Source organism: Quercus robur, chromosome 3, assembly GCF_932294415.1.
Source record: "Quercus robur chromosome 3, dhQueRobu3.1, whole genome shotgun sequence".
NCBI lineage: Eukaryota > Viridiplantae > Streptophyta > Magnoliopsida > Fagales > Fagaceae > Quercus > Quercus robur.
In genome coordinates, this window is record NC_065536.1 from 32,731,405 (window position 1) to 32,757,774 (window position 26,370).

A 26,370-nucleotide genomic window follows, 5' to 3' on the forward strand; every position below is an offset into this window, starting at 1 on the left:
AAAAATTGATTAGTAGAAAAAAGGCTTAAATTTTTTAAAATCCCAATTGATGGAAAGAATGCTTAAGCGAGGGATTAAGTCATTGAGGTCTGCATGTTATCAGAAAAAGGGTCATTGAAGTTTGTAAGTCACAGTGATTGGGGCAAAATTTTAGGCCTAGAAATTAGGGAAATTCAAATGCTCAAAAAAGAATCCAAGATAACCTCAAAGTACACAGATAAATAATGAGAAACTTGTCTTTAATAGCCAAGAAGTATTTGTTGCTAGCCACTTCCAAAAAAAAAAAAGAAGTATTTGTTGCTAGCGATTATAAATTGAGGCTGCTCACTTGGGCTATTTTCATTCCCTCGTTTTGACCACAGTTTATTTTTCTAAACTTCGCACTACCTTTTGCTTTGAATTTAATTATTGTAAGTTTTTTCAGCTAAGCATATGCCTCAGCTCAGCCCTCAGGAGGCACCAAAAGTGAAAAAGGCGTGCCTAACACCTTACTTGAGTGTTGATAATTGAAGTAAAAAGTCTTGGTGTGTATTATACCACTTCACCTCAAAGGTGTTCCTCAAAAATCCTTTATTTTATAGGTAGTATAAATTATTGACCATCTATGTAAATTTTGCCACAGGCTTAGACTGCATCTAGAAAAGGCATTCTGTTTGGTAGTGTTTTCAGTTGCCTATCAAAAATCTGAATTTTTCAATGATTTTGTTGGTAACACCAACCACCATCCTTTCTTTTTCTCTTCCTTATCAGTAATGCACTAATGCCAATCTTTTTTAATTATTGGATTATCTTATTTAGTTGTAATTGAAGAGACATGAACAAAGACTTAACCCAGAAAATTGCATCCTTAAAATTCAACTTAGCTCTTTGATGTTTTTGCATTAGATTTCCCTTTTGTTGTATGTGGATTTGAACGCTAGTAAATTAATTGGTGGTAGTAAATTAATTTTGACTAGAATTTAAAGATAGCACCTGGGATGAGGCTTAAGGACAACTCTGGGAACTGGTTCATGCTTCAACGAATAGTACCAATATCCAAGAGGATATATTGTCTACTCGACCCCAGGTTTCAGAGTGCTGTTTTAGCTTATATCTCATAGAATTGGTAACTAACATCTTTTTCCTCTTTTATGGATCAGTAGTAAAATAATTTACGAGAATGCCAGAAAAAAATTAGGACACCTTAGTATGATAGGCATACAAAGGAAGGACAGAGAGAAGCGAGCTCAAAAACTGAGAACTTGAATCCTATAAAAGAAAGCATCAATGAAATCCAAAAAGAAAACAAAATTTTACAACCATGGAGAATCAAAGAGGAAAGAGAAAAGCATCTTCAGCAACTTCTTTATCTTGCTAGAAAGCTCGACTTCTAAAATCCTCTGATAGGCTCGAACAAATCATCATCGTCCATACGACTAGTGACGGACGGCCTAAACAAGATCGTCCTGGAAGAAATGACCGTCGCTCAAGGACGAGTAAACCCACTTCCACCCCTCGAGGAACCGTTATAAAACATTAATCAACCTTCAGACCGTTGGGAGGAGCAGCTCACCATTAACACCCCGCAGGGGCGTTACCAAGCAAGAATAAAGTCTCCATCAAGACTCCACCAATGGCTAGAAGAAACCACCTGTAAGTGCGTGCATATAAATACATAATCCCAAAACGGGTGGAGGTAAGGCAAAAACTTTAGTACATTATTTTCACAGCTCTCTTTTGTCAATCTTTCTAACTTTGGCATCGGAGACTTTTTGGCAGGCACCACGCCGGCAAATTACACCCGTTCTTCCCTTCACTCGTTATTGAGGATTAGGTTGGTTGAGGACGACTTCCATCTGGACGATCATAATTGGCTGACGATTTGAGCATCATCAGTTTGGCGCCGTCTGTGGGAACGATTGAACATGTGATTTGTCCCCGGTCCAGATGGAATCCAGTACAAACCCAGATCCCGCTGCATTGGCCCTACAAATCCAGTCGCTATTAGCCACTGTGGAGGAACTCACCAGACAGAACCAAGAGATGAAGCAACGGTTGCTACAAGAAAGTAATCGTGCAGACAGGGGCGACGAAGAAGACAGCAACAGAAGGCGAACCAACACTCCGAAAGAGGCAAGCTCAGATCTCTTAAGAGAGATGAGGAAAGAGATGGACGAACTGAGGAACGCCATCAAAGGAAAAACGGACCAAAGCCTGGAGAGGATCGTCCGGAAGACGGACTCACCTTTTACCATGGTCGTCCAGGAGTGCCCAGTACCCTCCAAGTTCCGTCTACCCCAGCTAGAACCCTTCGACGGGCTGAAAGATCCCTTGGATCACCTGAATACCTTCAGGACGACCCTAGGCCTCCAACAGCCACCTAATGAGATTTTGTGTCGCTCCTTCCCTATAACTCTCAAAGGAGTAGCTAGGGAGTGGTTCAACAAGTTGCCAACATCGTCCATTGATAACTTCGAACAGTTAAGCAGTTCCTTTATTCGTCATTTCGTAGGCAGGCAGCGTCCAAAAAGGATTGCCGACCATCTGCTCACCATCAGACAAGGAGATAAGGAACCATTGAGATCTTATGTGACACGTTTCACCCGAGGAATGCTGGAAGTAAACGAGGCGGATGACAAGGTACATCTCACAACCTTCAAAGCAGGGTTGAAGTCTAAAGATTTTGTGGCATCTGTGGCAAAGAACCCCCCTAAGACAATGGCCGAGGCATTGTTGAAAGCACAGAAGTACATGAACGCGGAAGAAGCCCTAGCAGCCATTGACGGAGCAGAAAAGAACAAGGAAAAGAAGAAGGAAAAGGAGGACGATCGACGAGGGCAAAAAAGGGATCGGGCTGATCGACGGAATGACGATGGAAACAGGCAGAGGGAGGACAAGAACCCTCGTCCAGCGAAATTCACACCGCTGATGATGCCCGTTGACCAGATTCTGACGGAGATAAGGGACGAACCATCTCTCAAGTGGCCGAGACCACTCCATTCAGCGCTTGGTTTGCGCGACAAGAGGAAATACTACCGCTTCCACAAAGATCATGGGCATTACACGGAGGATTGCAGGGACCTGAAAGAGCAGATTGAAGAGCTCGTCCATAATGGGAAACTACAACAGTATATAAAAAGGGGAGATTCTGGCAAGTACGGACAGAAAAGCCAACAAGGTAGTTCAAGGAGAGACGAAGACCGCCCCCAACCTCGTCCACAAAACGCACTGGGGGAGATAAAAACTATCATCAGAGGACCAACCACTGGGGGATCATTCAAATCCCTCAGGAAATCATACCAAAGGTAGGTAAACAGTGTCCACAGTATACCCCCGTTGAAGCAAAGACGAACCAATGGAGACTTGTACTTCTCTGAGGAAGATGCCAGAAGTGTAAAGCAACCCCATGATGACCCACTCGTCATTATGATCATGATCGAGGGGTTCAACACGCGAAGAGTCCTGGTCGACAGTGGAAGCTCAGCCGACATAATCTATCTTCCTGTCTTCCAGCAACTAAAACTAGACCCAAAAAGGCTCTGTCCTTTTGAGTCTCCCCTCGTCAGCTTCAGTGGGGACAAGGTATACCCCAGGGGAATAGTGACGTTAACAGTGACAGTCGGATCATACCCCCTCCAGGTAACCAACCAGCACAATTTCCTAATAGTGGACTCACCCTCGTCCTACAATGTGATCATAAGAAGACCAATGCTCAATCGTTGGAAGGCTGCTATTTCCACCTACTGCTTAAAGGTGAAGTTCCCAACAGAATAGGAGATCGGAGAAATTAAAGAAGACTAGGTGTTGGCAAGAGAATGCTATCAGGCCGTCTTGGCCTCAAAAGAGAACCATATGTGGATGATCAAAGAGAAATCGCCAGAGATTGTGGAAAAGCTTGAAACGGTAGAGCTGGCTGAAGGGAGTCCACCAAAGACGACCCAAATAGGGACGAGCCTAAGTCCCAGGACAAAGGAAGAGATCGTCAGCTTCCTGAAAAGCAACCTCGATATATTCACATGGAGCCACGAAGATATGTCGGGAATCCCAGCAAGCCTCATCTAGCATCACCTGAATGTTGACCCGGGAAAGAAGCCCGTCCAGCAGAAAAGGAGAGTCTTTGCCCCCGAGCGAAACAAGGCAGTGATGGACGAAGTAAATAAGTTACTTGCAGCCAAATTTATTCGGGAAGTCCACTACCCCAAGTGGTTGGCCAACGTAGTCATGGTCAAAAAAGCAAATGGGATGTGGAGAATGTGTGTCGACTTTACAGACCTAAATCAAGCCTGCCCAAAAGACAGTTTCCCACTACCCAGAATCGACTAGCTAGTGGATTCCACAGCAGGGCACAAACTTCTCACGTTTATGGACGCGTTCTCCGGATATAACTAGATACAAATGGTAGAAGAAGACCAAGAAAAGACTGCTTTTATCACCAGCCAGGGACTATACTGTTACCAGGTCATGCCTTTCGGACTCAAGAACGCAGGTGCCACCTATCAAAGGTTGGTGAACCAGATGTTCGAGAAGCAAATCGGGAGAAACGTGGAGGTTTACGTTGACAATATGCTCGTCAAGAGCAAAGAGGAGGAAGATCATCTGGACAACCTCAGAGAGACGTTCAATACGCTCAGGCAGTACAGCATGAAGTTGAACTCGTCCAAGTGTGCTTTTGGGGTTTCCTCGGGAAAATTCCTCGGGTTTATGATTTCGCAAAGAGGGATAGAAGCAAACCCCGAGAAGGTCAAAGCCATCCTTGAAATGTCCTCACCCAGGACGATCAAAGAAATGCAATCCCTCACAGGAAGAATAGTAGCCCTCAACAAGTTCGTCTCGAAGGTTACAGACAAATGCCTTCCATTCTTCAAGACTTTGAAGAAAGTGTTTTCCTGGACGGAGGAATGCGAAACGGCGTTCCAAGAGTTGAAGCGCTATCCTAGCAACCCTCCGCTCTTAAGCCCGTCGAAAAAGGGCGAAGACTTATTCCTGTACTTAGCTATGTCTGTTACAGCCGTCAGCGCGGCGTTGATCAGAGAAGAAGACAGGTTGCAACTTCCTGTGTATTATGTCAGCCAGGCTTCCCAGGGTGCCGAGGCGCGGTATCCTCGAATAGAGAAGATCACCTTCGCCTTGATTATGGCTTCGAGAAAACTTCGTCCATACTTTCAAGTCAATCCTATCATTGTAATGACAGACCAACCCATCAAAAAAGCAATGAACAAACCTGAAGCAGCAGGACGAATGGTACAGTGGGCAATCGAGTTCAGCCAATTTGACATAAAATACCGTCCACGAACAGCAATAAAAGCGCAGGCATTGGCTGATTTCATAGCAGAATTCACCACCCCTGGGAGCGTAGAGAGTCTCTGGACGATAAACACTGATGGGTCGTCCACTCAGAAAGGAGGCGGAGCAGGCATCGTCATCACTTCCCCTGAGAAAAATGTTCTCAAGTATGGGGTCCAGCTCAAATTCCCTGTAACCAATAACAAGGTGGAATACGAGGCCTTATTGACGGGATTGAGAATAGCTCAGGCACTCGGAGGTGAGAATATTGTGCTCAAGAGCGACTCCCAGCTCGTCATAGGGCAAGTGAAAGGGGAGTACGAAGCAAAGGAGGCAAGGATGCAGAAGTATCTCAAACTGACGAACCAGCTGGTAAGCACCTTTAATTACGTAGAGTTCATCTAGATCCCCAGGGATTAGAACGCTGAAGCTGACGAGGTTGCACGAAGTGCCTCAACGGACAACCAAAATAAAAGGTTCAATTGGAAGATGGAAGAACAAAACTCTCCTAGCATCCAGGGACTTCAAACTCTCTCGGTGCACACCGACCCTGGATGGACGAGCCTGATTTTGTCATTCCTTCGAGAAGGACAGCTACCGTCAAATCCAGAAGAAGCTAAAAAGGTCCAGAAACGAGCAGCCAGATTTACGATACTTAATGACGAACTCTACAAAAGGGGTTACTCACAACCATATTTGAGATGTGTAGAAGGGGAGGAAGTCAAATACATCCTGGAGGAAGTGCACGGAGGAATCTGCGGAGACCACATGGGGGCAAAGTCCCTCGTTAGGAAGATCATGAGAACAGGCTACTTTTGGCCAATGATGCAGCAAGACGCAGCTGATTTCGTGAAGAAGTGTGATAGTTGCCAAAGGTATGGGAATGTTCAAAGAATCCCTGGGGAAAAGATGACCACAATCTCCTCACCCTGGCCATTCACACAGTGGGGGATCGACATCATGGGCCCCTTACCTCAAGGGAAAAGACAAGTAAAGTTTCTGCTCGTTGCTATTGACTACTTCACAAAATGGGTGGAGGCAGAAGCTCTTGCGACAATCATCGAAGCAAAGGTACAAAATTTTGTATGGAAAAATATTGTTTGCAGGTTCGGGATACCAAGGACGATCATATCAGATAACGGTCGTCAGTTTGACAGCCAAAAGTTCAGATCATTTTGCTCGAGCTTGGGCATCAAAAACAGGTACTCATCGCCAGGTCATCCTTAGGCCAACGGACAAATGGAAGTAACTAACCGGACCCTGCTCAAGATTATCAAGTCCCGGTTAGTGGGGGCAAAGGGAATGTGGCCTAAAGAACTACCAAGTTTCTTGTGGGCATATAGGACAACAGCACGGACACCAACAGGAGAAACACCGTTCAGTCTGACATACGGCACAGAAGCAGTCATCCCAGTCGAAGTTGGGCTCACTAGCCTTAGGAGAGAATTCTTTGACGAACAAACCAATGACGACCAATTGAAACAAAACCTAGACAGCTTGGACGAAATTAGAGACTAGGCATCCCAAAGAATGACCAAATACCAGCAAAAGATAGCTAAATATTATAATCGAAGAGTGAAGCTAAGAAGATTCAATGTTGGAGACCTCGTCCTTAGAAAAGTCACCCCCGCAACGAAAGATCCAGCACAAGGCAAACTGGGACCGTCCTGGGAAGGGCCCTACAGAGTCGTCCATTATTCACGTCAGGGAAGTTACCATCTGGAAGACTCAGAAGGAAAGAGACTACCTTGTCCATGGAATGTCGAACATCTAAAGAGGTATTACGAAAAGGAACCATAGCCTGATTGTAAAACCCAATTTAATACTTCCTGTCTTATGTAAGCGATTATTTAAAACCCGTTACTTATTATTCAATTCATAAGTATTATCCAGTATTTCTTAAGTGTTATTCAGCAAGTCATGCGCCACAATTTTTCCCAAAAAACACAAACGATCGTCCTAAAACACAGAAAGACGATAAGTGGCGAACGATCGTCCTAAACGAAGAAAGACGATAAGATTCCTTAAATGGATGTACATCGTCCAACAAAGAAAGACGATAAGATTCCTTAAACGGATGTACATCGTCCTAAAAAGAAAAATGACGATAAGATTCCTTAAATGGATGTACATCGTCTTACAAAGAAAGACGACTAGATTCCTTAAATAGATGTGCATCGTCCAACAGAGCAAGACGATCAAATTCCTCGAATAGACGAACCTCATCCATAGTCAAAAAAAAAAAAAAAGGTGCACGGAACAAAAGTACCTCAAGAGGCACAGGATGACGAGGATAAATTCAGTGTGCCAGCAAACCTTTCCAAAGTCCCCAAACGGGGAAGAGATGAACATCCAAAAGAAAATCTTGACACAACACATACAATCATGAAAGGCAAAGGTAAACACGCAGACGTTTATATAAAGCCAAATTGTCAAATAGACTTACTATATAAAGCTAAATTGTTCAAAGGCAAAAATGGGGCCCCAAAAAACAAGTAGGGCATCCAAACATCAACTGTTTATGAAACTTAATACATACAAACAAAACAGAAAATAAACACTTTTTCAATAAGACAAAATCAAGCTGGAGGGGCAACATCGTCGTCCTTGATCGCCTGGGAAGGTTCCGCACCGGTAGACGCCGCTGTCTGAGCCGCTTCGTCTTCCTCGATCTCCTTGTCAACGGCCTCAAAATCTAAGTCTTCAAGGTCCGTACCAGGTCCATGCTTGATCAAATATCTCCGAAGCAGCTCGAACCCCTTGAAGTACCATTGGAACAGGATGGTGTTATATTCTTCCGTGGTCTGGAAAGCAGTGACGGCCTTGGCCACAGTGACTTTCATCTTCTGGGCAGCTGCTGCCAGGAGTTCATCCTTCTGCTTCACTAACTGTTTTTCAGCATCCAGCTGCTCCGTCAGGACTTGAACTTGCTCCTTGGAAGTGTTGAGGGAGTCCATGGCTGCGATCAAGTCCTTCCGCAAGCCCGAAGCCTCAGCCTCCAGTGCTTCCACCTTCGAGTTGGCCACGACGGCATTCTCCTCATTTGCCAGATACTGCGTGGTAATGTGCATAGTCTCCCCCAACACCTGAGGACGAAAAAGTTCAATCAAAGTCAACAAAAATGGTCAAGCAGTTAAAGACGAAGAAAAAGACAAGAATGTGGTAGATTACCTGCACGAGCTTGTGAACATGACGGCTCACTATCTCGTGGGAAGGAACGCTCGTAATTTTCTTCATCTCCCCGGGAGTAAGGAGCTCGTTGGCATGGTCCATGGCCGTCTCAGCGTCCGACCAAACGCTGGCACCAACTTTCTCCTTCCCCTTGCTTGCCACTTTCTGCTTCTTGAAAGGACGGGCCACCTCCTCAACCGAAATGCCAGGAAAGGCAGCCAAACCCTCATCCAGGTTAAGGGCGGGTGTGGACGAGCCTCTCTCCACCACCTCCTTTTCTTTCTCCCTCTCCTTATCTGTGATTCTCAGCCTCCTCTGACCTATGTTGGAAAAAGGCTCATTCTTCTTGTCCTTGATTTTCTTGTACATCTCTTTGTTAAACTTGGACGTCATTTCTACACAAAAGAGAGAAAGAATTTAAGGACGAAGAAAAAGAGGTTAAGGACGAATAAAAAGAAGGTAAGAAGTTAAGAACGAAGAAAAAGAAGACAAATCTATTGGAAAGTACAGCTTACGTTTTTTCTCTTCTCGATTGAGGGTACTGAGGACGTAGAGGGAAGGCTCCGGCCCCAAACAGTGACGAGCTAAAGTGCGCGGATTGATCAATTCACCAAAATCTTCGATCGTCCTTGCGTACCTGATTGTCGCCTAAACCTGCTCTTCAAATTTGCTCTCGAGCTCTGGACGATCTTTCACTGCAAAGACAACAACAAAGGGGAAATAAAAAAAATAAAATAAATAAAATAAAAAAAAAAAAGAATGAGAGAAAAAGGGTAAGGGGGCATCTCATAAGGAGCAAACGCACCAATCAAAGGGGTCTCCCACCGGCACAGCAGCCTAGGAACGTTCCCCCATAAGTCATCAGGCAATGTTTCCCAACCGTCACCTGATATAAAGAAGTATCTAGACTTCCAGTAGCGAAAGGACGATGGGAGATCAACTACCAAACGCGACCTCTTATTCCAGGGTACAAACTCATAATATCCAAATTCTTTGGACTCTTTCAGACGGTACAGATGGACGAACTCATTGACCGTGATCATGTCTTCGTCGGCGATGGTCGTCCAAATCACCATACAGCTAACAACTATTCTCCAAAAATTGGGCATAAGTTGCCCCAGTGCAAGGTTAAAATGATGAAGAAGCTCCATAATGAACGGATGGACGGGGAACCTGAGGCCACACGAAAAAGCAGCCTCATAAAAGCAAACTTTCCCGTGGGCAAAGGCACAAGCCTTTTCATCCTTCCTGAGAAGACGAGCCCTGGTCCCCTCAGGAAACTGGAATCTATCTTTAAATTTGCTAAAAACCTCTATTTTCAAGGAACAATTTTCCTTAAGGGCATGGAAAGGACGGACGACAGCTGGAGCGGGAGAATGGGAGGACAAGGGAGCACGAGAAGGCACGGTGGTCGCTGTATCGACCCCGGCCCCTTCCTCACCTACGTTAGAGGATGATCCCCTCTCTAAGTTACCTGACCCTTCCTCAAAACCCATATTTTCCCCTCTTAGGATCCCTCGAACAGACTGAAACCAGACCTGAGATTTTAACAGTAAAGGGTATAAGACACCCAACGCCAATTCTAACCCACTACCCCTACTGACAAATTCCTCAACTTGTGGATATGAATCGTTAGGCGAAAGCGCACCCAGTGGGTCGCCGGAAAGTTCCACTAAGGCTCCTAAACGGGCAAAGAGAAAAGCTATAGAGGGAGAGTTATGCCTAACTTCGAAGTTATCCACCATTAAAGAGGAACAACACCACTCAGTAAGAAGAAGGGATAGTACAGAGAGGAGAAAGAACTTAAAAGACACAGATACAAGCAAAATTCAGAAAGGAAAGAAAGCGTAAATGGGAGGCATACCTGAAAATTAAGGAGAAAACTGAGAAGGCTAGGAGCAAAACACGCAAGTGAGGGAGAAACCAACCGCACAGAAGATGGGGAAATGAGAAAAGGAAAGGCCAAAGAAATCAAAAGGTTCTGCCTTGGAAAGTGCGGGAAAACTGAAAAGGTTTTCACCGAAAACGAGATCCCCCAGCCAATGAAAATCAACCACGTGGCCGTGAAGTGAGCCACAGCCGCCATTAAGCAATCAATGCGGAGCAGAACCCCAAACGCCATAACTGTAAAAAAAAAAAAAAAAAAAAAAAAAAAGAGAGAGAGAGAGAGAGAGAGAGAGAGAGGATATATAAAATAAATATATATATATATATATTTACTCAAATGAACCTGTAAAACCCTTTCATATTCCTACGACCGTCCGAGACATGGACGATCAAGGAATAGGGGGGCAGCTGATAGGCGCGAACAAATCATCATCATCCATACGACTAGTGACGGACGGCCTAAACAAGATCGTCTTGGAAGAAATGACCGTCGCTCAAGGACGAGTAAACCCACTTCCACCCCTCGAGGAACCGTTATAAAACATTGCTCTGAGCATCATCATAATTGGCTGACGATCTGAGCATCATCATCCTCCATCATTGCTCTCCTTCCAATTGCCGTATCAAACAGGAAGGAACTGCAGCAAGCTGTCAACTCCTCTGACCCCCAAACAGACCATTGCCACAAGCCATCAAATGGAGTACCAGGCATCACCTAATATAACACTGAATAAGGAAAAAACAAGAACTAAAGATCTTTGGCAGTTAAACATGGTTATTCATGTTCAACATCTTATTTTATTAGTTTAAAAGGAGCAATCTTTAATGGAATCTATTAGGAATTGTCATAATCAGTGGAGTCAATTTGGAACTATCATGCTAATGCTAGTGCAGAAAGTTGATTTTTTTTTTTTTTTAAATATTTATTTCACAGTTGAAATTTTCATTATGGCACTTTTAGGTAGTCATTTATTAATACTTCTAATTTACTTTTTTGCATGAGCAATCCACAAATGTAATGATTCAATTCTTATTATCTGATTTTTTTTATTTCTGCTATGATCTCTTGCATTTAACGCTAAATATGCATTTTTGTTGCAGTTGGTGTCACTGCATTTTTCCTATCCAAGCAACTTGCAGTTTGAATGAGAAGAATTGCAAACAGTTGTATCAAAGCTTGTTTTTTGGTTCATGAATAATAAACAGCCCAAAGTTTCACATCCTTTAAAGGTAAAGTTTAAACCTATTATAGAGCACATTATGCAGTAAATGTGAAGCATGGCTATTTATCTGCTTAAAACCAAAGGAACTATTGACCCTTTCTTTCTTTGCACTTATCATATTCCAAGGTTTGATTCCACTCTTTTGGGTCAATATTCAAATTATGTTTGTCTTTCTTAGACATTATTGAGGGGGAAGAAAGAAAAATGGTATCAAGTTTCTATTAAAAGAATTTAAGAAGGGAAATTTCTAGAATGCACGGACGCGGCTGGGAGGGCGCCGCACCAGAGTCCGACGCGGCGCGACGCGGGACGCGGCGTCCGACGCGGTAGACCGCGCGTCGGTGCCGCGTCTGCTTTTTTTTTTTTTTTTTTTTTCTCAGATTCGCGCCGACTCGGCTCGATTCGCGCCGATGCGGCTCGATTCGGGCCGAATCGGCTTCGATTCGCGCCGAACCGGCCTGTTTCTGCCGATTTCGGCCTATTTCGGCCATATCGGTACATATCGGCCGGCGACCGATACGGCCGATACGGCCGAAACAGGCCGATTTCGGCCTTGAAACTCGCCGGAGAGGCCGAATTTCAGACCTCAGGTGCGTTTCTTGCCTTATTCTTTCTTTGTTTTGTGAATCAAGTATATTAATGTGTTTTTTAAGAATATTTTAATAGTAAAAATATATAAAAAATATAAATAAAAATATTTTTAATCATTTTTTATTCGCCGAGTCCCGCCGCACCCGCACCCTATTTTTTCAAAAATTGCCGAGTCCCGCACCCGCACCCGCACCCGCACCCGAGTCTCGAAACGCACCCGTGCTTCATAGGGAAATTTCCTTCAATAATTTTCTCGTAAAGCCGCTTTTACAAGTTACAACTTAAGTAAATTCTTAAATAAAACAATAGAATGTTGCCCTGGCAAAGACGCAATCGCGCAACCACTAATTTCGATATAAGCTAATGGCTCTAATAGTTTCATGCTTATTTGAAAAGTCACATGACTAATTAAAAGTCAGTATGTGGAAACCTTAGCTAGGATTTTGGGTTGCAGTGTGGCGTCTCTTCCTATAACATACCTGGGTTTGCCCCTTGGTTCACCTTTTAAGACTAGATCTGCTTGAGATGTTATAGTAGTTCAAATGGAAAGGAGGCTAGTTGGGTGAAAAAATTGTATATTTTAGAAGGTGGTAAACCACTTTGACCAAAACCTCTCCTTCAAGTTTACCCACCTAATTTAGGTCTATCCTTCCTATGCTTATAGGGGTCGCTAGAAAGTTAGAGAAGTTGCAAAGGGATATTTCTTATGGACCTGGCTTAGGGCATGAATGGAAGTTTTCCATTTGGTGAATTTGAGTACAGTTTCTCTCCTATTCAATCCTGTGGTTTAGGGGTTCAAAGGTTCGATATTTTTAATCAATTTCTTTTATGGAAATGGCTCTGATCCTATGCCATGGAAAGAGATAATTTTAATTTGGAGAAGGGTTGTGGGGGTTAAATAATATGGAGAAGTGGGTAAATTGTTTTCTACTGAGGTTAGGGGTTCTTAAGCTGTGTGTGTATGGAAGCACATCAGAAATGGTTCAGAAATGAAATGTGAAATTCTTTTTTATATTTTAGAGCAATCACATCTTTTTCTGACATTATGTGTGGTGTGGTGTGGTGATGAACTTCTTAGAATCCTTTTTTCCTGAGCTATAGGAAAATGCAACCAACAAACAAGCCTCTATTGACAAGTACATGTATAGACACAACAATGCTATCCATTGGTGCCCTTCATTATGCTTCTTGCAGTTCTGGAAATGGTTTAAATGAAATGTGCTTGTCTTTATTTAAGAATCATATATCTGACGTGAAATCTTACTATAAGTTTAAATGATTATTGGGCAAAATACATTATCCATGCCTAAAGTTTGCATACCGAGCGTTTTATATCATTGAAGTTTCAAGTGAGCAGAATCAATCTTTAAATTTTAAAAATAAGTACTATTGGTCTCTTCATCAATTTGTGATAGTTTCATTGCTTTGTGTTTAGAGGTACACTATTGGTTGAATGTATGCAGGAATTACTAGAATAGGATGTGGTTAGGTGTTGGTTTGTCAACCTTTGCATATATTTAGTGTGCCCACTTGCCCTTGGGTAGAAGGACATCCCCAACCACCACCACGGTTGGGAATCATCTAAGAACTTTGATGTTTAGCATATCAATGGTGTGGTAAAATTTAAGTAGTGTTATAACTTTTTCAAAAGTAATTATTAAGTAATCTTGGAGTACTTATGTCATATTTACAATGGATTCTACTAACTAAACTCATGGTAAGATTCACCATAAATATAAGAGGTGAAAGTATCTTGCCACTATACTTTGGTAGGATTCACAATAATTTTACAACAGATTTTAGGTAACAATTTGTTCACCATTGACCTCACTTTTTCAATCAGCACTAGTAGTTTATCATATCACATAGGATTTGTTGTAAAAATTTTTGTGTGGATAGCATTATTCTATTTAATTTATTACATGGGCTTAACAACTAAAATATATAAATAAAAAATAAAACATATTTGGTCCATATTCTTTACACTTTTTTTTTTTTTTTGAAGCTGGAGCTGAACTTTCATTCCATAATAGCTAAATAGTCATGATACAGAGATTCCCACTTAAGGCCTGAAATCAGCATCTGAATATCTTCAACCACATGGCCTAGCTGAGACAAGTTAGCCTTGCTTGCTTTGATAGCATTGATCACTTGTACAGAGTCACCTTCAATAACTATATCAGAAAAACCAATGTCCACAGCAAATTCTGTGTTGCAGCAGGCCAGAACTTCTGCTCCGAGACTATCTGTTACTCTTGGTCCTTTTGCTGACTTTGCTCCCATGACCTCACCCTTTTCATTGCGAATAATCACTCCCATTCCCAAGCACCCCAGGTCTGTGAACAAAACCACATCAAAATTGAGTTTAAACTTGGAAACAGGTGGTGGTTGCCAATGATTTGCACTTTTTGCTGTAGTTGCTGTGCCTAAGTATACCTGTGCTTGGTGAAATTCTGCTAAGAAGTCCTCTGCCCTTTTATTAAGCAATTTCGGTGCTTGCAATACTCCTCCATGAAGGACTGAATTTCTTTGGTTCCAAATAAACCAGGCTTGAACTAGGAACAACTCAAGTTCTTCCACCTCTAGTCGTACTAGCAACTCTTCAAATAGCTGAATGACATCCTGTTGTCCCACCACAAATTTCTGTAGCTTCACCACACTACTTGCCCATATATCACGAGCAACTTCACACTCCCACAGTGCATGAATCCCCGATTCCCTATCTGACTTGCAAAGCTCACAAATATTATCAGCCATAATTTTGCGCTTACACAGATTATCCCGTGTGGGTAAAATATTCAGATTAGCCCTCCAAGAAAACACCTTAATTTTATTTGGAATCCTAAGCTTCCATATTCTTTCCTAGACGTTATTGCTCGGTAGGTTGTAAGAACTTTCTGCCCAATTCTTCTCAATCTTTAAGATCTCAACAACAACATGGTAGCCTGATTTTATTGTATATGTCCCATCCTGAGTATGCAACCACATTACCGAGTCTTGTATGTGTCTACGGCTCAAAGGAATTCTTAAAATTGCCTCTGCATCTTGTTTATGAAAATTTAGCAATACACTCTCCCTATCCCAGCACCTCAAGAAAGGATTAATGAGATCCGATACTCTCCATTCCCATTATTCCTCAGTTGGTGGAAAAAGGACCATATGTGAAGGGTGGTTAGGAATCCATTTATCCCGCAAAGGATGTATGGAAGCTCCATCACCCACTCTCCAACAAATACCTTTTTTCAAAACAGGTTGGCCAGCCAAAATACTCTTCCACACATATGAGCTGTTTGGTGAATTAGCCGCCTCCATAAAAGAGCACCACAGGAAGTATCGAGCTTTAAAGCATCGATAGACAAGTGACTCTTGGTTATACAAAAACCTCCACCCTTGTTTGGCTAACATAGCAAGGTTAAAGGGTCGCAAATCTCTAAATCCCATGCCTCCCACCCCTTTGGCTTGAGTTAACACACTCCAGCTCTTCCAATGAATCTTTCTCTCCTCCCTAATCTGCCCCCCACCAGAACTTCGCACATAATGCGTTAAACTCATCACACTGTTTTGTTGGCAAAAAGAAGACCCCTATTGTGTAAGTGGGGATTGATTAAGCCACTGCTTGGATCAATACTCCTTTTCCAACCCTAGAGAGTCATCCTTGTAATTTTTTCCACACCCTATCTTTTAGATAAGAGAAGGATTGGTATTTTGCTCTACCAATCAAAGTGGGCAAACCCAAATATTTTTCGAAGCGCTCCACCTCTTCTACCCCCAAAAGCTCTTTAGTCCATTCCTTCATTTGCCTGGGAGTGTTACTACTATAAAACACTGATGACTTTTCCATATTAATGCATTGACCCGAGGCATTAGCATATCCCATCAGTACCTCATTTATCACTTGCACTTCGTTCTTTGATGCTTTGCAAAACAGTAATGAGTCGTCGGCAAAGAGCATATTACACTATATTTCAATTTGGTTTTTAACATTCCAATGGTATCAATTTGGTTTTTAACCTTTCAATACCATGTCAATTTAGTTTCTATTTTTATTTCTAGGATAAAAATTACTGACATGGCAAACAACAAAATTAGTTTTTGTTAATGTGGTAATAAACTAATTTTTTATTTTAACCATTTGCCATATTAGCAATTTCACCAAAAGATAACGGTAATAACTAAATTGACACAACACTTAAATGTTAGGGATCAAATTGACATAATTAAAAAGTTATAGACCAAATTGAAATATAATGCAAATGATATTATAAAAAAAAAAAAAAAATTGTTTTTATTTTTTTAATTTTTGGGAAACATAAAGTGGTTTTTCTTTATAACATAAAGTGGGGTTTTTGATTGCATCGCAGGGATACAGAACCATAACATAGATAGTTGGTAGTATAACCTGGTCTCTCCACTCCACGGGTGGGAATGGCGGAAGAAGGATTTGAAAAAGCGCATCATCACGAAGAAGAAGAAGGAGAAGAAGAGAAGAAGAAGAAGAAAGAGACGATGATGAGTCCGTGGGAGCAGCACTCAGCAGTGATCAGTATTCCTCGCTATGACTACAACGCCCCATCTTCGCTTCTCCACCACTCCCTTTCTGGCTTCCTCATCACCTGCACTATCAGTTTGTACTTAAAATCCAAAACAAACCCACTTTCAATTTCCATTTCTTTTTGCAAAAATATGCCTCTGCTCTCAATATTAGTTACTAATATTTAGTTACATCTTATAAATTTGCTTCTTTTTATTTTAAATACCTTAATAAATCACTGTTTTTTGTTCCCTTGTTTGTCAGAGAGGGAGAAAAGTGCCACAAAGGAAGCAATTTCTATCCTAGATAAGGTTAAGGTCTTCTCTCAAATTTTACTTTAAAAGAACAAAAAAAAAAAAAAAAATCTTTGCTGTGTAAAATCAATATACCCAGCATTTTCCTTTGTTGTAAGCAGCATTTTAATTACCTGAAAATTACTTTTCTTCGTTTAATAGTAGCAGAAGACTTACTTAACTGCAATTTCATTACCACCATTCCTCATGCTTGTCCAATTCTCATTTAAATCGAAATGTGAGACATGTTGCAATTATTTGATTTGATTTTGTGTGGTTTTACATGTCTGATATCAGTTTATATTACTTCTTTATTGGGTCAAGAGAAGCTTTGGACTAATATAGAGATGTAGCGTTTGTGTAGTTGCATCAAGTAACAATTTTCAGTTATAGAATTTTACCACAATTTTGTCCATTGTTGTCAATGCTGACTTCTTTTGGTTGTTTTAAATTTTCTGGCAGTATGTAGGGTCTTGTAGTAATGCTGATTCCGGAAATTTGGACAATTCGGATGATAATGCTGCTACTAAGAGAAGGAAAATATGCCCAGAGGATGACCAAGATGGGGAAACCGAGACTGCTTCCAATAACTCTGGGAAAACTAGTGGTAATTTACTGGTTAATTTGGCATGATTTCTTTTGGGGTTTCAACTAGTTCATTGGTAAGGTGTAGGGATCCCATATTCAAAAAAGATATATGATGGCAGATGAACTTTTGACAGGTACTTGTCTGTCTTCTGTAATGCCAGACACAAATCTTGATAGAGGTCATGTTCTTTCACTAGTTAAGTTAACAAGGAGTGGTTTACTTCTATTTACTTTCCCTAGAAACACACCGGCTGACACTGTTGGTGTTGTATCAAATATTATGGAGTCTGTGGAATCTGGGATTTCCAAATCACCTCTGTAAGTTCGCTTATTTGCCCCATTCTCATTTGTCTTCTTTGTTGGGAATGTTTAATATTTTTTTTTGGTTATTTGTTTCAGATATTAACTCTGCATCTATTTTTTTTAAGTACCACATTAAATATTCTCCTTTAAATGAATATCAATCGTAGATATGGCTAAAAGTCTTTGGAAATACATTGATTCTTATTTTATTTGACTATTTGTTTATTTATTTTTTTTACAATGAGTTTTTGTTGACATCTACAGCATGAGTTGGTTTCTTCTTCTTTCTAATTGATTATTTTCTTATTATAAAAACTGTTGTACCTTCGATTCAGAAAAACATTCAGTTTTGCAACCTATTATTGGATGAGAACTGCAAAATTCAATGTTTTTTTTTTTTTTTTTTTTTTTTTTTTTTTTTTTGATTTGGTCTTGAGTGCATCAGAAGGGGGAGGTAGGAAATGGAACTTACTTTTTACAAGCATATTTACTCCAAAATGCCAAGGGGGGAGGGTGATAATATTCTGAATTGGCAGTTGACTCGGAATGGTGTTTTTGATGTGAGTTCCTTTTATAATTCTTTATTGGACGCCCCTTCTATTTCTTTCCCTTAGAACAGCATTTGGTGTGTACAGATACCTAAAAGGGTGTCTTTCTTTTTATGGACAGCAACTAGGGGTAGGATTCTCACAATTGATAACTTGTTATGAGGGGCTTGCCCCTTGTTAATTGGAGTTGCTTATGTTGTTGTGATGAGGAAACTATGGATCATCTTCTGCTTCGTTGTAAGTTTGCTCGTGCTTTGTGGAGTGTAGTTTTTCTTATGTTTGGGGTTTAATGGGTAATGCTGAATACAAATGCTTCTCTTCTTTTTGCATGGAGGAATTGATTGGGGAAATTTTCTTCAAATGTTTGGAATATGGTTTCGGCTTGTATTATGTGGTTAATCTAGTGGGAACGCAATTCATTTACGTTTGAAGATATTGAAAGAAAGACCTGTGGATCTTTTGAAGTCTTTGCTAGCTAGGACTTTGTTTGAGTGGTCTTGTATTTGGGGTTTTACAAATTGTATTTCCATGTCTGATTTCTTAATTTCTGTTAACTCTTCTCTTTGATTTGTTTGTATTTGTTTCAAGTGCTGTGGGTTTACTATCGTAAACACATTGTACTTTTGTAATTCTCTTACCTATCCAAAAAAAAGGTTAGTTCCAAGTCCAACGTATAATTTTTTGGACTAGTAAATTAATTCATGGTAGTAAATTTAATTTTGACTAGTATTTAAAGCTAGCACCTGGGATGAGGCTTAAGGACAACTTGGGGAACTGGTTCATCCTTCAATGAATAGTACCAATATCCAAGAGGTTATATTGTCTGCTCTACCCCAGGTTTCAGAGTGTTGTTTTAGCTTATATCTCATAGATTTGGTAACTAATTTCTTTTTCCTCTTTTCTGGATCAGTAGTAAAATACTAAAATTATTAACTAGAAAGCCAGAAAGAAGTTGGGCGCCCTAGTATGATAGGCATTCAATGGAAGGACAGAGAGAAGAGAGCAACTGAGAACTTGAATCCTAAAATAATAATAAAAACAGGTATCAATGAAATCCAAAAAGAAAATAAAATTCAACAACGGTGGGGAATCAAAGATAAAAAGAAAAGCGTCTTCTGCAACTTCTTTATCTTGCTAATAGAAAGCTTAACTTCTAAAATGCTCTATCATTCCTCTCCTTCCAATTGCCACATCAAACAGGAAGGAACTGCAGCAAGCTGTTGACTCCTCTGACCCCCAAACAGACCTTTGCCACAGGCCATCAAATGTATGGGATGCTAGGCATCACCTAATATAACACTGAATAAGGAAAAACCAAGTACCAAATATCTTTGGCATTTGAACATGTTTGTTCAGGTTCAACATCTTATTTTATTAATTTAAAAGGAGTAATCTTTATTGGAATCTATTAGGAAGTGTCACACTCAGAATTTGGAATTTTTTATTGATGCCTCAAATTTTCCTTTTTGCACGAGCAATCCACTGAAGTTATGATTCAATTCTTATTATCTGATTTTCATTTTTGTGGTTAGTTATGATCTCTTTTCTTTAATACTAAAAATGCATTTCTTTGGTGCAGTTGGTGTCACCGCATTTTTCCTATCCAAGAAACTTGCAGCTTGAATGAGAAGGAACTGCAAATAGTTGTATCAAAGCTTGTTTTTCGGTTCATGAATGACAAACAGCACAAAGTTTCACATCCTGTAAAGGTAAAAGTTTAAACCTATTAACGGTGCAGATACTGTAGTAATTTATCGAGCAAATTATGAAGTAAATGTGAAGCATGACTATTTATCTGCTTAAAACCAAAGGAACTACTGACCCTGTCTTTCTTTTCACTCACCATATTCCAAGGTTTGAATCCACTCTTTGGATCAATATTCAAATTATGCTTGTCTTTCTTAGAAATTATTGAGGGGGAATAAAGAAAAAAGATATCAAGTTTGTATTAAAGGAAATTAAGAAGGGAAATTTTATTCAATAATTTTCTCAAAAAGCTACTGTTACAACTTAAGCAAACCCTTAAATAAAACAATAGAATGTTACCCTAGCAAAGATGGCAACCAGGAATTCTGATATAAGCAATGGTTCTAATAGTTTCATGCTTATTTTAAAGTCACATGACTAATTAAAAAGTCAGGAAACCTTTGTTAGGTTTTCGGGTTGCTATGTGGGGTCTTTTCCTATAACCTACCTGGGTTTTCCCCTTGGTTCACCTTTTAAGACTAGGTCTGCTTGAGATATTATGGTAGTAGAGCAAATGGAAAGGAGGCTGGTTGGGTGGAAAAAATTGTATTTTTTGAAAGGTGGTATGTCACTTTGATCACAAGCTCTCTTTCAAGTTTATCCACCTACTTTATGTCTATCTTTCATATTCTTCTAGTTGCTATAAAATTAGAGAAGTTGCAAAGGGATATTTCTTATGGACCTGGTTTAGGGGATGAAAGGAAGTTTTCCATTTGGTGAATTTGAGTACAGTTTCTCTCCTATTCAATCCGATGGTTTAGGAATTCAAAGGCTCGATATTGTTAATCAATTTCTTTTATGGATATGGCTTTGATCATATGCCATGGAAAGGGAACATCTTTGGAGAAGGGTTGTGGGGGCTAAATAATATGAAGAGTTGGTGGGTCAATTGTTTTCTGCTAAGGTTAGGGGTTCTCAAGCTGTGTGTGTATGGAAGTACATCAGAAATGGTTTAAATGAAATGTGAAGTTCTTAGTTGGAGATGTTAGTCAGCAGTTGCATCTTTTTTCTGGCATTATGTGGGGTGTGGTGATGAACTTCTTAGAATCCTTTTTTCTGAGCTATAAGAAAATGCAACCAACAAACAAGCCTCTATTGACAAGTACATGTACAGACACAACAGTGCTATCCATTAGTGCCCTTCTTTATGCTTCTTGCAGTTCTGGAAATGGTTTAAATGAAATGTGCTGGTCTTCATTTAAGAATCATATATTTGATGTGAAATCTTACTATAAGGCTTTCAGTGGTGGTCTTAGGGAGGTTTTACCTTGGCAGGTGATTTTGAAGACTAAAGTCCCTTGGAAAGTTTCTTTTTTTGCTTTGACTGATGCTCATGGTAATATTCTTACCACAGGTAACCTTCAAAAGGGCAAGATCATCATTTTTAATTGCTATGGTATAGTAGATGGGGAGTATATTGCTCATCTTTTCCTTCATTTTCTGTTGCTAGGGATCTTTGGTCTATGGTTTTCTCTTTATTTGGTGTCTCTTGGATCATGTGTCTTTCAGCAAAAGATCTCCTAGCATGTTGGAGATGTGCTTTCAAAGGCAATCAAAGCTCAGATGCGTCTTTATGTTTGATATGATGTATTTGAAGGGAACACAACCCTAGATCGTTTGCAGAAATTGGAATTTCCCTGCTCTGCAGAACATCGGGGACGTTGATTGTTCTTTTCTAGAGTTCCTTGATCTTTTTAATCTCTGAAGTTGCTCTTTTATACTTCTCGGGTACTTGGGCTTTGCCTTTTTACTTTTATTCTAAAAATTAAAATTAAAAGTCAGACGCCTTATTACATAACAACTTTTATAAAAAAAATTATAATAATGAGTTTAAGGCATAAGCTACTTAAAGAAACCAAGATTCATCACAGAAGCTAGCTTATGGATACTTAGACTTCCCTTTAGTGTTCCTTTTTCCATGCTCAGGTGCTTGTAAAAGTTATCTTCAACTTTCTTTGCATCAGGATTAACTTGTATTGAGTTAGCAAATTGCAATTTGTAGTCAATTTTACCTCTTATATCCATCCTTGTTATCGTGGGTTATTTATTTTCTTTTCCTAGTCTTGGCTGCTCCCCAGTTTGGTACATGTTTGCTAATGTTGAGTTACATGATGCCAGATAAAATCAGCAACTGGAATTTTTTTTTTTTGATGTTCTTTATGCCTTTTTTCCCCCTAAGGAAAAGAAAGCATAAAAAGCCTTAGCAGCCAATACTTTTGTCACATGAATTAAATCTGTATGTTGTAGTTTGCAGTTGGTTATAACAGACGAGGAATAGAGGAGACAGAGTTGAAGATTGTGAAAGATACTTCAAATGGTTCTGATAAGTTTGCTTTGTTGGACCGTAACAAATGCTTTGGCGTTGTGGCTGCTGCAGTAAAAAGTGCTGTATCAGATTCAGTTGTAGACCTCAAATCTCCAGAGGTAAAAAAACTGTTATCATTTCTCACTTGTTCACAAACATTTTACATTCTCCTGGCTTATTTGTGCTTGTTCCAACTTCATCACCATACAGTTTTCGGTTCTTGTTGAGCTGCTTCCGCTTTCTGGAGTACCCAACGGGTCATTGGTGGTTGCTGTCTCAGTTTTGCCACAAAATCTGGTTAATACCAAGCCACGTCTCTGCATCAAGGCTCTGGTTTCTGACTCCAAAGCAAAGGGTGGAAAGCATTAGAAAGGAATGGATAATGTGGTTTAGAATATTCCTACATGTGCTTTTGAAAAGAAAAATTAAACTAACTTGGATCAAAATAAAAAATTTGGCTCTCGATGTAATGATCATTGTTCTTACCATTGTTGTTTTGATTTCTTACCGTTAATCATCTCTCTCTCTCTCTCTCTCACATATGCTGGGTCATACATCATACTTATTATAATAAAGAAACTGTTTGTTTCAGCATAAAAGAATTTCCAAAAAATGTTTTCCTGGAAATACTTATTATAATAAAGACACTGTTTGTTCGGCATAAAAGAATTTCCAGAAAATGTTTTCCTCATTTTCGAGTGTTTGGGTTTGAAAAAATTGGTTAAACAAAAATTATTTCCACATTGTCGAGGAAAAATGCCATATTAGGGGTTGAGGCCCTGCTTGTTTTGGTGTAAAGCATTTTTTATATGTTTTTCTCATTTTTAGGCATTTGGGGTAGCTGAAAAACTTAGTCAAACTAAAACATTTTATGTTAACCAAGAAAGTACTCTATCTGTCCTTGAAAAGTGAAAAGTTTTAGTCTTAAGAGAATATAAACATTCAAAACGACATATATATTCCCAAAATCTCAAAAATGGTCAAACTACCCTCAAAGCCTATAGATTGCCACTAAAATTTTCAAATGACCAAATTATACATGAAACTTTTAAAATGACTAAAATACGCAATTATGCATGAAACCTCTAAAATAACTAAAATACTTAGAAAGCTCTAAAATGGTAGAAGTATTCCTAACATTTTAAGAATGATCAAAATTCTCCTAAATTGTTCAAAATCATCAAATTATCCTTAAAACTTTTAAAATGAGAAAAATATCCCCTGTAAAAATCTTTAAAATAAAAAAAATCTTGCAAATCTCTAAAATGATTGAAATACCCTTAAAATATCTAAAAATAATCCAAATACCTACAAAACATTGAAAATATCCCTTAACCATGCAAATTGACAATAAGAATATTGAATTTCCTGTGTTAAACTCTTTCTTAGTAGACATCAATAAATCCGGACATTGTGTTGTAATGTTGATTTTGAAATAGTGAGTGTATTATCTTGATTTTGGCACAACTCGAGGTATTAGATTTAAGAACAAAATTTGGGGAGTATCAAGTCAATTCATTGAGGTTTATTTCTGTCAATTTTCTTTCCTTTTTTTTTTATTTTTTATTTTTTATTTTTATGGTGCTATTTAGGGTGTCTAAGGCTAATATAATTCCAGGTTACTCATTGTAGAAAGGAGTAGTGCATTAGATTGAAATCTTTGTAACTTCACCTAAGAGTACAGCTTTATCATGAAATTTGGAGTATATCAGTTTACATCCCATTTTGCAACTAGAGGTCGACTCATAAATCAAGGACAAAATGATAATTGTAACCATGAAAGAATAGAAACGTTGTTTGAAATTAGATGAGAGAACACTGAGTTCCAAAATACATAGGAGCTCATGACATGGTGAATGGAAAAATTGAACCACCAAATCAAATGATCAAGTCATATCAAGTTTTTAATGATCAGGATGCATTCTTGGAACTTAGGATTTAATCCATAAAATTTTGATTAGTCCTTCAAAGAATTCATTTCAGTTAATTAAATGTCAAAATCTCATTAGATTAAGTTTAATACAAGGATGTAATTAAAAACATGATATATTTCCAGTAGAGTATCATGATTTTTGTGTAATTAATTAAGGCTAAAATATTATTTTGGTTCCTAAAATTGACCAATAGTTTGTTTTTTATTCTTAAACTTTAAAAAGCTCGTTTTCATTTCTAAACTATTGAACTTTTTTTTTTACCTAAATTATTGAAAATGTCTCACTTTTTGTCCTTAAACTTTAATTTTTTTTTTCATCCTTAAAGTATTGAAAAAAAATTATTTTTTCGTCCTTATTTTTTTGGCGAAAAACACATTTTGGTCCCTACATTTTCAGCCGATTCCCATTTTAGTCCCTAAGTTTTTTTTTTTACCGCTTTTAGTCCCTCTCCAGAAAAACGGTTCCATTTTGGTCCCTACCGTTACATCATAAACGGATATTGCTGATGTGGCAAACGGCATTGATAATCAATAATAAAATAATGGGTCTACAGTAACCTGACTGCTACTGTTAGTTATTCCCGCCCTTAGTAGTCACGTGCCACTCACGTGACGGTCCCTAACCCAAGCAAAACCCCAAATCACCCAAATAGAAATCCCTAACCCCCAAATTTCCTCAGCTCCTCGCTCATCAGTCACCACATGAATTGAAGTCCCTCACCAGTCACGAACTCAAAAACACCTTCAAATCAATTGCTCCTCGCTCACCACACAGTCGAAATCAACTGCTTTCCATGGATTCAAGCTCGATGTCATCGAGTGGAAGCTTGAGGAAAAGGGGCCCAGCCCGATGCTTCTGCTCGTAGAAACCCATTGTGGTCGTTTCGTGGACATCTGACAACCCTGGAAGAAGGTTCTAATGTTGTCCAAATTACTGGGTAAGGTAGTATCTCTCTTTGTAATGTTTTTAAATTTCTGGGTTTTTAACTTTGGAAGCACTTCAGGTTCCCTTTAGCCTTTCTGTTTTCCTTTTTCATTTTCGTTTCAATCTTGCAATCCCCCTAAGTCTAACCCCTCTCTCTTTCATTTACAGACCTTTTATTTCTCTTAGTGTTCATTATTGTCTCGCTAAGACCGTCATTTTGATCTTAAACCAACACAGCTTCATAATATTTGACAACCAATTTTTTTTTGCTAATTCGTAGAGAAAACCCAACTTGGTTTTCTTGTCTTGGGAACCCAGAATTTGTTTTCTTAAATAAATAAAAAATTTAAAAATTTTAAGGAAAAAAAAAAAAAAACTCAGCTTGTTGCTGACAATATAAATTGTGCTAATACAAGAACATTGTGCTAATAATATTTTAGTTTCTGGTAAGGTAGTATTTGCTAATACTATTTGTTATTGTTTTTCATGATTCTGGTTGTTCATTTAACATCATTTATCTGGCCCTTGGGTGTCAGGTTGGACGCAAGTGTAAATTTTTTCAGTGGCTTGATTATGAAATCTGCAAGCGTGGCAAGGTGCTGATTCCGGAGCAGAGGCAACGGATTTTGACCCTTGAAGCTGCCATTGTAGGCTACAGGAAGAGAGAGAAGAGGCTGCTCATTTGCCTGGGGCTGTCTCTGGTGATAAGTGGGATGCTACTTTGTTTGATGCTTCTTCTGGTTGGCTAAATAGGTGGGGGGGGGGGGAAATGGGTCATTAGGTGGGTAGGTATTAGTGGAAAAAGGCCTGAATTTTGTTGTATGTATTAGTGGCAAAAGACCTGAATTTTGGTGTATGTATTAGTGGAAGAAGGTCATAATTTGTGTTGGAATTTGTTGGTATGTAGTAGTGGGAAAAGGCTTGATTTTTTGGTGTAATTCTCTTTGCAATCCAATACTTTAGCAATGGAATATGGTATTTTTAATTAATCTATGATTTGTGTACCAATTTATTACATTGTTGTTAAGTGTTTGTGTCAAAGCAGTTTGTGATATTAACTGTGC

At 39.4% G+C, this 26,370-nt stretch overlaps 2 protein-coding genes across 5 annotated transcripts in view; both read left to right on the forward strand.

Annotated features, from left to right (window-relative positions):
- Positions 1-1,926: 1,926 nt before the first annotated feature.
- Positions 1,927-3,288, forward strand: LOC126719536 (uncharacterized). Its single transcript, XM_050422076.1, has one exon. It carries the CDS (start codon positions 1,927-1,929, stop codon positions 3,286-3,288), a length of 1,362 nt encoding a protein of 453 aa, XP_050278033.1.
- Positions 3,289-16,471: 13,183 nt separating this feature from the next.
- Positions 16,472-26,370, forward strand: part of LOC126717826 (uncharacterized) — a 39,808-nt gene continuing 29,909 nt past the window's right edge. The window contains exons 1-8 of one of the 4 annotated variants that reach the window (XM_050419744.1): positions 16,474-16,758; positions 16,930-16,976; positions 17,421-17,565; positions 17,681-17,864; positions 19,977-20,106; positions 21,419-21,497; positions 22,398-22,567; positions 22,659-22,962. In XM_050419744.1, coding sequence (XP_050275701.1) covers positions 16,560-16,758; positions 16,930-16,976; positions 17,421-17,565; positions 17,681-17,864; positions 19,977-20,106; positions 21,419-21,497; positions 22,398-22,567; positions 22,659-22,817 — 1,113 coding nt within the window. In that variant the 5' untranslated portion in view covers positions 16,474-16,559 and the 3' untranslated portion in view covers positions 22,818-22,962. Of the gene's footprint in view, positions 16,759-16,929; positions 16,977-17,420; positions 17,566-17,680; positions 17,865-19,976; positions 20,107-21,418; positions 21,498-21,593; positions 21,872-22,390; positions 22,568-22,658; positions 22,963-26,370 lie in introns of those variants that run through there. The other 3 variants (XM_050419747.1, XM_050419745.1, XM_050419746.1) reach the window with 3 other exon arrangements.

What these genes read in the sequence shown, in the direction of transcription:
- LOC126719536 (XM_050422076.1), top strand. Translation starts at nt 1,927, where the DNA reads ATGGAATCCAGTACAAACCCAGATCCCGCTGCATTGGCCCTACAAATC.